Genomic DNA, 13,917 nt, shown 5'->3' with positions numbered 1-13,917 from the left:
GATTTGTATAATACTAGTAGTTATTGTACCGTGTTAGCCATCAGTTAAAGAAATACGTTTTGAATCAGGATGATACCATTTATTGACTAACTTAGAAGAGGAGTGAGCTTTCAGCTATGAAGCCTTCCTCAGTCTGAATACTGTATACTGTATACAGGAATCAAGTCTGAGGAAGGCTTCCTAGCCAAAAGCTTACTCCTTTTCTTCTAAGTTAGCCAATAAATAGTATCATCCTGATTCAAAACGTATTTTGTATAATACTGAATTCTTGTTATGCATTGTATGTATAGCACCTTACTGTGTTTTTTTTGTTCAAGTGGGGTGGTTTATCAATTCAATATGGATTTTGTAATCAATTATTATTATTATTATTATTATTATGATTAGATTTTAGTATATATTTAAGTTTTATATCCAAAAAACTCTTTAGGGATTCTCACCATCTTCTAAAAATAACTTATTTTAGTACATTTTTTGAATGTTTGCCTATTATAATACCTACTGTATATAGCAGTCCAGTATACTGTTAATTGTATGAGGTTATCATGAGTCCCATACATTAAAACGGAAGAGTTTTGGAAACTGTAAGGGTGTTTTTTTGACATTAAACAATAGAGCAATGAACTTATTGCATCAAAAGGACTTTGAAGCATGAAATGTACATTATTCCTTTATGAATGATATCTTTGTGTCCATGGTCGTATAGGCTATTAAGTGTACATCAGAGGTTACAAAGGGTGATTTGTCACCACTTAGGCCTACAAAGATGTAATTATAATCTCTCCACATGGCAGAACTCAGTGGATATAGGCTGTAGAGGAAGAATGTAAACTGCTTTTAGTGACAAGTCTATGCTAGGACCAAAGTTAGGTGAACTTGCCCCCTCTACTGATATGTCAGAGTTAAAGCAAATTTGAACTGTCCTTGTAAACATTGAGAAAACAGTAAATCTGCATTAAAAGCAGCTTTACTTACCCTTGAATGGTGGCTGCTTCAGAAAATGACTCCAGACCCTTTCCTTTGCCTATGAGCATCAGTGGTCTGAGAGTGGTGATATAGAGATTTCTATTGCTGTAGGTGAACCCATACATGTGGGCATGTGTACTTCTTCTCACAGGGATGGTTGCAAGCAGGACTGACCTGCTGACACATATACGGCCTATGGTACATAAAATGTCACTGATGGATTATCTCCTTGCTGGATGACCATCATGACCAACTTTCTTGTTTCCTGCAATCGGACAGTCCCCCTGATTGACCTCTGCTTGACTCCTGCCTTGTTTTACCTTTGACTCTTGGTACCTTGCATGGAGTGCTTGATCTTCAGGTACCAACCTAATTACCATACTACTTGACTTTAACCTCTCGCCGACCGCTCCACGCCAGTTGGCGTGAACGCGGCAGCAGCCCCAGGACTAGCGTGAATGGCTAGAGGCTGGGACTGCATGCGCCGATGAGCGTGCATCCCCGCTGGAATGACGGAGCTCTGTTCTGCCATCAGTCTTCCAGCGGCGATCTGAGACTGTTAAATGGCGAAACCACCGTCTATTTACTTGGTACAGCGCTGCGATCTACTGGGGATAGCCGTGTGAAACGCATGTCCCCCTGGGGGAGACAGGAGTGATCGGCTGTCATAGGCTGATGCCTATGATAGCTGATCACGGTGATTGGCTGGCGGACTTAAAAAAAAAATATAAAGAATAAGGTCAAATTTATTTAAAAAAATAAGCATATAAATATTTATAAAAAGAAAACAAAATTGGGGGCGTAATCATTCCCCGCCAACAGAGAGCTCTGTTGGTGGGCAGAAAAAGGGGGGGGGATCACTTGTGTGCTGACATGTATGGCCCTGCAGCGAGACTTTAAAGCTGCATTGGCCTATTTAGTGAAAAATGGCCTGGTCTTTAGGGGGGTTTAACACTGCGGTCCTTAAGTGGTTACATTGCCAAATTTTGCAGGAGATGCCCTGTCACATTCTCCTGTGTTGACTCTATGTATTGCCAGTCCCAGTGCTCCTGGTCAGCTGTCTACAAGGTCCACCTATGTGACCAATTCTAACATCACCACTAAGTGTCCAAGATAGGCCCAGTTAATACAGACATCTAATACCAACCAAGTTAAGCTTGGTGTAGAGCACGCATACATTTTCTTGTGATTGAGCATATTTGCATTCTGTCCTTTGGAGGCAGGTGGTGGATGGTTTGCTCTATGTGTGGGCTGTCTGTGCCTGTCCTCCCCCCCACTTCTGGAGTGATGTGTGTGAGCCAGCCCTGAGCCCCACAGCTCGGGGTGACCCATGCGTCACTCCTTTCCCATGCAGTGCCCCGAGTCGATGCGCAGCAGCAGAACGCAATGGACGTTCAGGTAAGTGCCTGTTTTTAAATTTTTGGGAGATGGGTGCGGATGCCCCCCCCCCCGGCGCCGGCCACGCTTGGGGGGGTCGTCTGCGCTACCTAGCCTCCACCTCGGGGGTGTCGCTGTGGTCCCTAGGCAGTGAGAGAGCCTGGGGCCCCGCAGCCCCCCCCCCCTGGTTGTATAGGGGCAATGGGAAGCCTCTCCGAGGCGCTCCTGGATAGTGCTGTATAGCATGAACTAATTCCCGCAGGGCAACCGCTTTGCGGTATTGGTTTTTGACCCTGCAAAGTTTGGCATGCGAAAGCAGATGCATTTCTGCGTGAGCATGTCTCATGGTAAGCCATTTTAGCCAGATTTGCACAGCTAGACTTGAAAGGGTTAAGCTTGGTGTAGAGCACGCATACATTTTCTTGTGATTGAGCATCTAATACCAACGCAACACTGTCAAAGAGCCCCCCCACACACACACTACAAATCCACAGTACCAATACAATAATCTATAAGATTCCCTCTCCCATGAAAGCAACAACAATAGTTCATCCCAGTGCTCTGTCCAGACATATAGAGCAGCAGTCCTGAAAACTGGAATAATGATTTATCATTATTAGCTCCTTTCAAGAGACAGGTGGCCCACAGCTTGCATTCTCTGAATGCCAGTAGTAGGCCTAGCCAGTCACGGTGGAAATATGTCAGTGCTACAAGGTGAGTAATAATAAAATGAATATTGCATACTTACCTCTAAAAAACTCACCATTTTCTTCTAACAACAATTCCTTCGTATTACGACTAGATCGTGTTGGAACTGGAAGCCTTAGAGCCATTTTCCACTATATCAGTTATAACTGAAAGTACAACTGATGTGCAAGTTAATGCCCATATTTCCATATGGCTCAAGTGAGTGATATTACAGGTTAACAGAGTGTTGGCCCAGGGGCTGTTATGGGGTCATCACCATTTTTGAACTGAAGGACGAATAATTTTTATCGATCACAGTGAACAAACAGGAAGCTGGAGAGGAGAAAGAGATTGACGAGTAGACTACACAGGAGGTAAGTATAACATGTGTATGTTTATTTTGACTTTTACTTTACAGTTCAGGTTTGCTTTAAAGAGAACCCGAGGCGGGGTTCTCACAACGAAATCCACATACAGAGGCTGGCTCTGCCTATAGAGCCCAGCCTCTGTTGCTAATCCGATCCCACCTAAATCCCCCCTGCACTCAGCCAGACCCCATAAATTACAGCCGCACTGTGCGGCTGTGTTTACGTTTCTAACGTCCGTCTCGGCGCTCCCCCCGCCTCCTGCAGAGCTCCATCTCCGCCCGCGTCCCTTCCCTCCAATCAGCGGGGAGGGAAGGGACGTGGGTGGGACCGGAGCGATGCAGGAGGCGGGGGGAGCGCTGAGACTGACGTTAGAAAGGTAAACACAGCCGCTGCTGACACGCTGCGTGTCGGCAGCGCGGCTGTCATTTATGAGGTATTGCCGAGCGCAGGGGGGATTTAGGGGGGATCTCATTAGCAACAGAGGCTGGGCTCAATAGGCAGAGCCAGCCTCTGTATGTGGATTTCATTGTGAGAACCCCGCCTCGGGTTCTCTTTAAGAAGGTTTTAGCTGGAGTGCCATTTTAAATGCCAGAAAACGTTATCACTCTTATCTGCTCATGTGCAACAGTGTTAATGAGCATCGTTGTGCTTTTTATCATTCATCACCACTGCAGACAGTAGTACTTTTGTTTTAGGGCATCAGATTTGGTAAAGGAAGAAGCTTCATATCCTTATTTCTTTCAAGCAGTGACCCATCACTGAGCTGCATTCATCTTGACTGTCTGAGTAGCCAGCGGCTATGTGTATTGGTGGTTTGTGGCTCTGGATAGATTCCTTCTGACAGTTTAATTTGTGTCCTTGCTCTGTAGCTGTGGAGTGTTCAAGTCATTCAAATCGTCCCTTTTTTGTCTTTTTGGCAACTTCCGTGCAGAATTAACTTCTTTGAAATTCAAGATCTAATAAGATGTTATATATAATATTTGGAATGTCTGGGTCTAGAAATACGCTCACGAGACATTGGAGAATATCTGTAGACAGACTGTAGGCAAAGCAACTAAAAACAGTGCTGGAGATGCGATGCATCCGGTGCCACCATAGGCCATCATAGGAATTATGGCTAAAGTGGCGCTCAGACAATATTTTGGGCGCTGTCAAAAGACGGAGTACAAATTACTATAAAAACAGTGTAATTCCCCACTGTCCATGGCGACCTGGAGGGGGAATAGTAACTAATGCCTCCAGCCTTTTTCAGGAGCAGGGTGAGCTGTTTATCATCTTTACCCTGCACACAATTCTCCCAGTGAATTAATTATGACTGTAGGTCCTATACTGCAGGAAAGAGAACCCAAGGCGGGGCATTAAATGAAGAAAAGATTAATGCTACCTGATCCGGGGGGGTGGGGGGAGGAATGAGGCGGATCAGGTTGCTGCAATCTCTGCCGCTCCGTTCGCCTGCATCCTCTTCCTTTCGGTTTTGTGACGCCTGGGGTCATGCTGGAAGAGCTGCTCTCACAGAGCAACATGCAGGGAGAGGCAGGGGGCATGGCCGGGAAGAGAGCTGCCCAATGGCAGCTTTGGAAGACCCACAGGGATGCCCCTAGTGGACGTTTAAGCAGGCAGTACCGCTCTCCTCCCTTACCCTCTGGAATAGCAACAATTATTGTCACTAATTTCGGGGGGCTATAGCGCAGTGGTGGGGTTGGGGAGAGCGGCATGGGGGGAGTCAGGCAGGAAACATGCTTTGTGTCCCATCTGCTCCTCCCCCCCCCCCCCCCTACAGAAACCATTGTTTAATATTATTATGCCTTCTTAAAGGGGCACTATGGCAAACATAGCTGATTTTAGTTAATAAAATAAATAATGTGAACAAGAGTTCCAATTTATAAAAAAAAAAGAAGGAAGAAAGTAAATGGCTGGGGAAAAGTTAAATGGGGTTTGATAGAATATATTGCTGCAGCGGGGGATGGGAAGTACACAACTAAGCGACGTAGGCCATTGAAATAATTTCCTTGCTTTGCTTCAGTGAACCAGAAAATGCATTGCACAAGGTTGTAAAATTTGTACACATAGATATACAAAGTACATTTCTCCCAGGGTAAAATATACTGCAAACTACTTGTTTCTTATGTAACTGTCACATGCAATAGATAGTAAAATTCTAGTATTCTGAGTATTTTTTATTCGTTACAAAAGCACTCCTGGAAAATTACTACTTTATACAAAGATGCTCTCCCTACTTGAACCGGTCTGGTAACTATGGCAGATTCTCACAAAGTTACTGGTTTTCTTCCATTTCCAGCATTTTGCATTTTTTGCGAGGCATGCAGCATAGTTACCATTATGCTGTGTGTTTTTGTATGGGAAGTTCTGTGCTGCTGCTCAGGTGATTTTTTTTAGTACACCCTTGTTTTGATCCTGGATGTTCATTTCAGAAGAAGCAGACTCTGGACTCACTGCCTGTACAGCACTTGTAGTTCTCGGACTATTTTTGCTTCTGCCACAGCCTTTTCAGTTTGACTTGCAATTGTAATAGCCTTTTCAAGCATTAAATCATGTTCTACAAGCAATCTCCCTAATGCGATTTAAGTTTGTCTTTTCTACAAACTGATCTCTTTTCATATCCTCTTCAAGACAACCAAACTTACACGTAACTGCCAGTTGTTTAACGTAGAGTACTGTGGATTGATCAGTATACTGTGCATGTTGTCGGAATGTATATCTTTCTGCAACCACATCTACTGTAGGAGCAAAAGTTCTTTAATGCATTGAGGGCTGAAGCATAAGTTTAATCTGCTAACCTTTAAAGTGTAGAATATGCACTGTCCTTCCTCTCCCAGACATTGAATTAGCAAAGCTCATTTTCCTGTAATGCAAGTAGGCAGTTGTCAAACATCCGAATCCAAGCAGTGAAGTTCATTGTAGGCTCACCCAAGTGTTGAAGGAAATGTGGAGATGGTTGTAGGGCCAGAAGTGCCATCCTCATCACCAAATGTGTTCCTTTATCACAGGATAATTGGAACTAGGTTTATTTGCAATAAACTGCAGTCCTGTAAACATCAAGGCATGCCTTGTTTTTTTTTTATCCAGTACACACAGAATGACAGGAAGGAACAGGAATGAACAAGTCTAGAACAGCATAGATAGATCTCATGTAATCATGCAGTCGAACATCAGTGCATCACAGTGCCATCTACAGGCCAGAAGTATGAACACCACACTTTTAAAAACGAAGAACACCCTGAGAATCCTTCTTGTGGAGGTTAACTAGTCCAAATCAGCAACTTAGGAATAAAGTTATTCATAATGCATTTTACTCTGGGTCAAACGTACTTCTTATTATATGTATGAATAAATATGTATTTTAAATTTTACAATTTTCTGAGATAGTGGTCCTGTGATATGAAATGTGCATCTACTGCTGCCAATATCAAGTGGTATTTTAGCTTTGAAAGCTCTGAATAATATTTTATAAGAGACGGGGTAAAGTTGTCTTTTACTTACCTGGGGATTCTTCCAGCCCTCGTAGTCTTAAAGCTCCTTTAGTGTGCTATGGATCCACTCCTTTGGGCTGCTGTCAGCCCCATTATAGTCTGTGACTGGCTTGCACACTACGATGCATGCACTGTCCCGCCTTCACGCCTCCTTGATCACCCTCCCGTAGTAGGGAGCATTCTGTATATGTGCAGTTTGTATAGAATTGCAACTGCACATGGGCTAAACATTCCTTGTTATGGAATCACTGTGGAGAAGGAGCACGGATGGGACTGTGCATGCACAGTGGAGGACGTTAATTGGACTGAAAGTAGCACAATGGAGGGGACTGAGGGAGCTAAAAGGCTACAGGGGGCTCGAAAAATCCCCAGGCAAGTAAAAGACAACTCCCCATTGTCTGAGGTTTCTTTTAAAGCACCACTATTGTAAAAAAAAAATTAAAATTTAAAATACATGTAAACATATACAAATAACAAGTATGTTTCTTCTAGAGTAAAATGAGCCATACATTACTTTTCTCCTATGTTGCTGTCACTTACGGTAGGTAGTAGAAATATGAAATAAGCTGGCCAGCATCATTGTATTAATTATTTTTCAGGGAATATCTTTATAAAGAATAAAAGCTTTGCTGAGAATCCCCCACAAGGAGATGGGTTAGTATATATATATATACATGTATGTATGAATGTATGTGTATACATATATATGAATGAATGTGTATACATGTATACATATATATATATATATGCTATATATATATATATATATATATATGTATATATATATATATATATATATGCTATATATATATATATATATATACATATATATATATATATACCTGTTTCCATGGAATTGATTACAACACCTGAATTTAATTATTTAAACAAACATCACAATACTTATGGCAATATAGTGTACATGCATTTTTTTTGTTACATTAATAACATTTAAGTTTTGCTTTAATATCAACAAAATAGTCACCAAATGCTTTTGCTCTTACTTTTTGCCCAGGTATAACATACAGCCATTTTTAGGAAGATTTAGTGAATGTGAGAATCTGTTGCTCTCTGCGGGTATTGGACCGGGGACACTGGATGGCGTTCTCATTGATGCTGGATGTTCATCAATGCAGTTTGACACAGCAGAACGGGGCTTCTCCATCAGTAAGGATGGTCCTCTGGATATGAGAATGGATGCTGACAGGTAAATAGTAAATAGTAAACAGTAGTAAACAGTAACAATGTGAAGAGTCAGTAACTTAAAGAAGAACTCCACCAAACAGGGGCATTGCTAGGATCCTAAAAGATCCGGGGCACTTTTGGGCACCCCAGCGCACAGTGAAAAATGGGTGTAGCCACACAACAGAATGTGGGTGTGACCATGGTTGGAGCAAAATTTACATGAACTTAGCAATTGTCTAAGTAGTCCTTCCCAGCAAAATGTTGGATAAAGCCCCCCTTTCCATTAATACAAAAGAAAACACACAAAAGAGAACGTTTGCAGCACATCACATAAATGGGCAGTGCCCCTTAATTATAACTATGCAGAGCTACCTAGCTTGTTTGCTGTGCTGGCTGCTTCTGTGCTAGATGGTCTGACTTGCTGCTGAGCGGGCTGGCTGGCTTGATCCTGGGCTGGCTGGCAGCCCCCCTCCACAGCATTTCCTGGTAACATAGTGGTCCCACTACCTGGCATTGTATTCCCTGGTTATCTAAGAGTCGCCCCCCACCATAACATTCCCTGATCAGCTAGTGGTCCCCCCCACCCATTACTAGTCCTAACCTTTCCTAGATCATCTAGTGGTCCCCCCATAACATTCCCTTGATCATCTAGTGGTCCCCCCATAACATTCCCTTGATCATCTAGTGGTCCCCCCATAACATTCCCTTGATCATCTAGTGGTCACCTTTATAACATTCCCTGATCATCTAGTGGTCCCCCAGTAGTATTCCCTTGTCATCTAATGGTCCCCCAGCATGACCTTACTGATGCAACATATCTCCCAATATGCCCCCCCATTGTGGCACCACAGCTACCAGCATGCCCCCATAGAGGTACCACAGCTCCCAGCATGCCACCATAGAGGCTCCAAAGCTCTATGGGGGTATGCCAGGAGCTGTGGTGCCTCTATAGCAAAATGCTGGGAACTGTGATGCCTCAATGGAGGGGGCATGCTGGGAGCTTTGATGACATGCTGGGAGCTGTGGTGCCTGGAGCCTCAATAGGAGGCATGCATTGTTGTGTAAATAATTCAGTACAATCCCAACAAATGTCATAAATAAAATCAACAAGAGAGCTTGCATGCGTTTTTCAAGCATTTTTGTAACGCGGTTGAGGCGTTTTAATGCATTTAAACGTGTTTTAGCGCATTAAACACACAAAAACGTATTAATACACATTTCAAAAATGCATGCCTTTTTATGTGTTTTTAAAAACGCAGCAGTGGGCTCGGGCCCTTACAAAATGCAATAGCATAATGCATACATTGCACAATTCCATTCAGTTAATAGTTATTCACGCCCTGTGAGGGCTAATAAAGAGGCTAAGTGCATAAAAACAAGGTACAGGATGCTAAAGTGTCAGAGTGCTCTTATCACGCAACATGCGGTGTGTGATAAATGTTGAGCTTGCAGTCCTATGCAGTGCAGGTGCTGTAGTTGGGGGGCGAGCCTTACAATCTCACAGCTATGTGCTGCTTCAATGGAGGCTATGAGTCGTCGGGAACTAGAAGATCGTTTTGTCCCGGCACGGGCACATAAGTTAAGCTCTTTATTTATTTATTTTTTTTTTTTTAGTACAGTACTCCTTTAACTACTTAATGTACTATTTTAACTACTTTTAGAACCTCCAGACTAAAAATCCACTCAGCGGCACTGAAAAGGCTTGGTGTTTCTTTAACAGTTTCACAGCTTCAGAACTTTATATTTTTTTACCCAAGCCTCATTTTTAGCTGCACAGAGGCTAAGATCCACCCCATCAAAGAAATCTGCCCGGGCATTTTTCCCCTGATGCTGTGCAAAGCATGATGGGATTTCTGATGTTGTTGCAGTGGCGTACCCAGGGTATTTGGCACCCGGTGCTCATTATCCACAGACACCCCTCCCCCCCCCCCCAAATCAGGAAGTCAACGTGCGGCGCGCTTAGCCGAAAAATGGGGCTACATTGTGCGGCTGCGCTGAAAAATGGGTGTGGTCATGGACCAAAATGTGGGTGTGGTCACAGGTGGAGACAAATTTACATGAACTTAGCAATGGTGGGACATTAGATTAGGACAGTGGTGGCGAACCTTTTGGAGGCTGAGTGCACAAACTGCAACCCAAAAGTCACTTATCTATCGCAAAGTGGCAACAGCAATTTAAACTAAATACAAACATTTTAACTCATACGTGAACATTATGGAAAATCCAAGTTGAAAATAAACTGTGAAGATAAACAATTTCATCCATCCTATTCCTGAAAAATGTATTGTTTTAGAAACCCCCTCCCCCCAGTTTTATGTTTCTGTTTTAAAAAGATAAAAAAGTAGGTTTAAGGCTATTGTCTCATATGATTATGATTCAGCTTTTCCCATAGTCTCACAGTTAGCAATCATGAGGCCCCCAACAAGACAAATCCAGCAATCATGAGGCCCCCAACAAGTCAAATTCAGAAATCTTGAGGCACCCAACAAATCATGAGGCCCCCAACAAGACAAATTCAGCAATCACGAGGCCACCAACAAGACAAATTCAGCAATCATGAGGCCACCAACAAGACAAATTCAGAAATCATGAGGCCACTAACAAGACAAATTCAGCAGTCATAAGGCACATAAATAGACAGCATTTCACATAAATGGGCAGAATGCCCCCTTAATATGGTAGACACCTCTCACCTGGCTTCTGAATTCTCCTCTACTGGCTGCTGTGCCTGGCTGGCAATACTGTTTTTGGCTGGATTGGGGCTGATGTGTGGACTGAAAGGCCTGGCAGTGATGCTGTGGCCTCGCTGGCGGTGATGCTGTGGCCTGACTGGCGGTGATGCTGTGGCTGGGCTGGCTGGCGGTGATGCTGTGGCTGGGCTGGCTGGTGGTGATGCTGTGGCTGGGCTGGTTGGCGGTGATGCTGTGGCTGTGCCTGGCTGGCGGTGATGCTGTGGCTGTGCTTGGTTGGCGGTGATGCTGTGGCTGTGCCTGGCTGGTTGAAGTAAATGCTGGCCTGACTGGGGGTGATGCTGTGGCCTTTTTGCCAGTGATTCTGGGCTGGTTGGCTGGTGGTGATGTTGGGCTGGCTGGCCTAGATAGTTTAGGTAGTGAGAGGAGCCCCCTAGTTTAGGTAGTGCCAGGAGCCAGTGTAGGTAGTATAGTAGTCCCCAGTACAGCTAGTATAGTGGCCCTCAGTATAGGTAGTATAGTGGTCCCCAGTATAGCTAGTATAGTAGGCCCCAGTATAGGTAGTATAATGGTCCCCAGTATAGCTAGCATAGTGTCCCCCAGTATAGTTAGTATAGTTTCCCCCAGCCAGTATAGCTAGTATAGTTTCCCCCAGCCAGTATAGCTAGTATAGTTGCCCCCAGCCAGTATAGCTAGTATAGTTGCCCCCAGCCAGTATAGTTGCCCCCAGTAAGTATAGTTGCCCCAAGCCAGTATAGCTAGTAGTTGCCCCCAGCCAGTATAGTTGCCCCCAGCCAGTATAGCTAGTATAGTTGCCCCCAGTAAGTATAGCTAGTATAGTTGCCCCCAGTAAGTATAGCTAGTATAGTTGCCCCCAGCCAGTATAGCTAGTATAGTTGCCCCCAGCCAGTATAGCTAGTATAGTTGCCCCCAGCCAGTATAGTTGCCCCCAGTAAGTATAGTTGCCCCCAGCCAGTATAGCTAGTACTTGCCCGCAGCCAGTATAGCTAGTATAGTTGCCCCCAGTAAGTATAGCTAGTATAGTTGCCCCCAGCCAGTATAGCTAGTATAGTTGCCCCCAGCCAGTATAGCTAGTATAGTTGCCCCCAGCCAGTATAGTTGCCCCCAGTAAGTATAGTTTCCCCCAGCCAGTATAGCTAGTAGTTGCCCCCAGCCAGTATAGTTGCCCCCAGCCAGTATAGCTAGTATAGTTGCCCCAGTAAGTATAGCTAGTATAGTTGCCCCCCGTAAGTATAGCTAGTATAGTTGCCCCCCCCCCCCGCCAGTATAGCTAGTATAGTTGCCCCCCCGCCAGTATAGCTAGTATAGTTGCCCCCAGTATAGCTAGTATAGTTGCCCCCAGGAGTGTGAAAGCAGCGCTAGAAGGAGGGGCTGTGGAGGCAGCGGTGGGGAGGGGGGGGGGGAATGAAATACCCCCCCTCCCTCACCTGGGACCCCTCCCTCACCTGGGACCCCTCCTTCTGCCTCTCTCCCCCTCCATAGCTAACTGTCGGGCAGTGCAGGGGCGGCCGGAGGCGTGCTAAGAGTTACTCACCTCATTTCCGCGTTCCAAGCGTGGAGCCGGAGCGCAGCGTCATGTCGTCACAGGTCTGTCTCCAACGCCGCCCACTGTGCTTCCGCTAATTAGGAAGCACAGTGGGCGGCGTTGAAGACAGACCTGTGACGGCATGACGCTGCGCTCCGGCTCCACGCTTGGAACGCGGAAATGAGGTGAGTAACTCTTAGCACGCCTCCGGCCGCCCCTGCACTGCCCGACAGTTAGCTATGGAGGGGTAGAGAGGCAGAAGGAGGGGTCCCAGGTGAGGGAGGGGGGATATTTCCCCCCTCCCCACCGCTGCCTCCACAGCCCCTCCTTCTAGCGCTGCTTTCACCCTCCTGCTGTGCTGCTATGGGGGGTCGTGGTGACACCCCCCTGGGTTTCTGTCTCCCGGTGCGCCACGCCCCCACTGCGCACTATGGTAGGGACGCTACTGTGTTGTTGTTCTCCCTTTGCTGTTTTGGCCCTAATTTGTTTTTGTGTTTTATTTTGAATTTGAGATTTGAAGCCTAGCGAGCGCAGCCGGGAGGGGTGATCAGGACACAGGACAGTTGGAACTGTGTCTCATGCTTCCTGTCACCTCCTTTCAACCAAAAAGATGACTGCCCTCATGAAATCACAAACATTTGCCTGTTCTTTTAAAACAGGGTGGGTAAGAGATTATATTACCTATCTATTTTAATTGACATAACTTATATAACTTAATGACAGTATGTGTGTTTTGGCTGAAGTTCCCCTTTAAGTCTTTTGGACGTAGCTGCTACATCCAAAAAGCTGCCCCTGTTGCTGGGCGCCACCGCGGCCAATCGTGCTTGCCTCCGTGTTTTTTCTCGCTGCCGCCCATTAGGCCAGAGATCAATGAATTGAATCGCAGTTCCCATTCACTGATCTAAGTCCCCGTTAGAATGATCACTGGCTTCTATTAGAAGCCGTGATTGTTCTAAGTTACACATCCACTCTTCACTTCATTTTTTTTAATTAATAGACCCACACTTACATTTATAATTAACACAATTTAAAGTGGATCCGAGATGAAAAACTAACTATAACAAGTAACTTGTCTATATACGTTACCTAAAGTTTAGATAGTTTACACAGCATATCTATCTGCAAACAGCTTCAACATAATATGTGTAACGCTTGGTGGTGTATTCTCCACAGTCAGCATGCAACGCATGAGCTGACGTGGAGGAGGTACACACACTAGCACAAGGAAACAGGCTATCCCTAGTATAGTGGAGGGGAGGACTGACTCCAAAAGGAGATTGTGGCGCACAGAGCCGGTGCAGATCCGACAGCCACAAACAATACTTTTGCGATAACGTCTCAGCGCAAGGTAGCGCTGAGCGCATAAACAAGAACTGAGGAGATCAGGACAGGTAGACAGAATGAACGCTTGCTAGCTAGCCGCTACTTAGTGACAGCAAGCGTCCACAACAAGACAGACTGGAATGAGGCAGCCAATGCGTTGCGGCGATGGCGTGCCTCACAAAGACAGGACAGGATAGTCAGGAAATAGCAGGATCAAGATAGATGAACGTAACACAGATAAATATACAATAAGTATGTTTTCCTAGCGTATTACAATTACAGCT

General features: G+C 45.0%; 1 protein-coding gene across 2 annotated transcripts in view; it reads left to right on the top strand.

The window, feature by feature from the left end:
- The window catches only part of METTL15 (methyltransferase 15, mitochondrial 12S rRNA N4-cytidine), a 392,224-nt gene that overhangs the window by 260,310 nt on the left and 117,997 nt on the right, over nt 1–13,917 (top strand). For both annotated transcript variants that reach the window (XM_068259918.1, XM_068259919.1), the window contains one exon: nt 7,905–8,096. In XM_068259918.1, coding sequence (XP_068116019.1) covers nt 7,905–8,096 — 192 coding nt within the window. The remainder of the gene's footprint in view (nt 1–7,904; nt 8,097–13,917) is intronic.

This window comes from Hyperolius riggenbachi, chromosome 11 (genome assembly GCF_040937935.1).
Source record: "Hyperolius riggenbachi isolate aHypRig1 chromosome 11, aHypRig1.pri, whole genome shotgun sequence".
Classification (NCBI taxonomy): Eukaryota; Metazoa; Chordata; class Amphibia; order Anura; family Hyperoliidae; genus Hyperolius; species Hyperolius riggenbachi.
The sequence above is the reverse complement of the archived record's forward strand: the minus strand, read 5'-3'. Positions and strand labels throughout refer to the sequence as shown.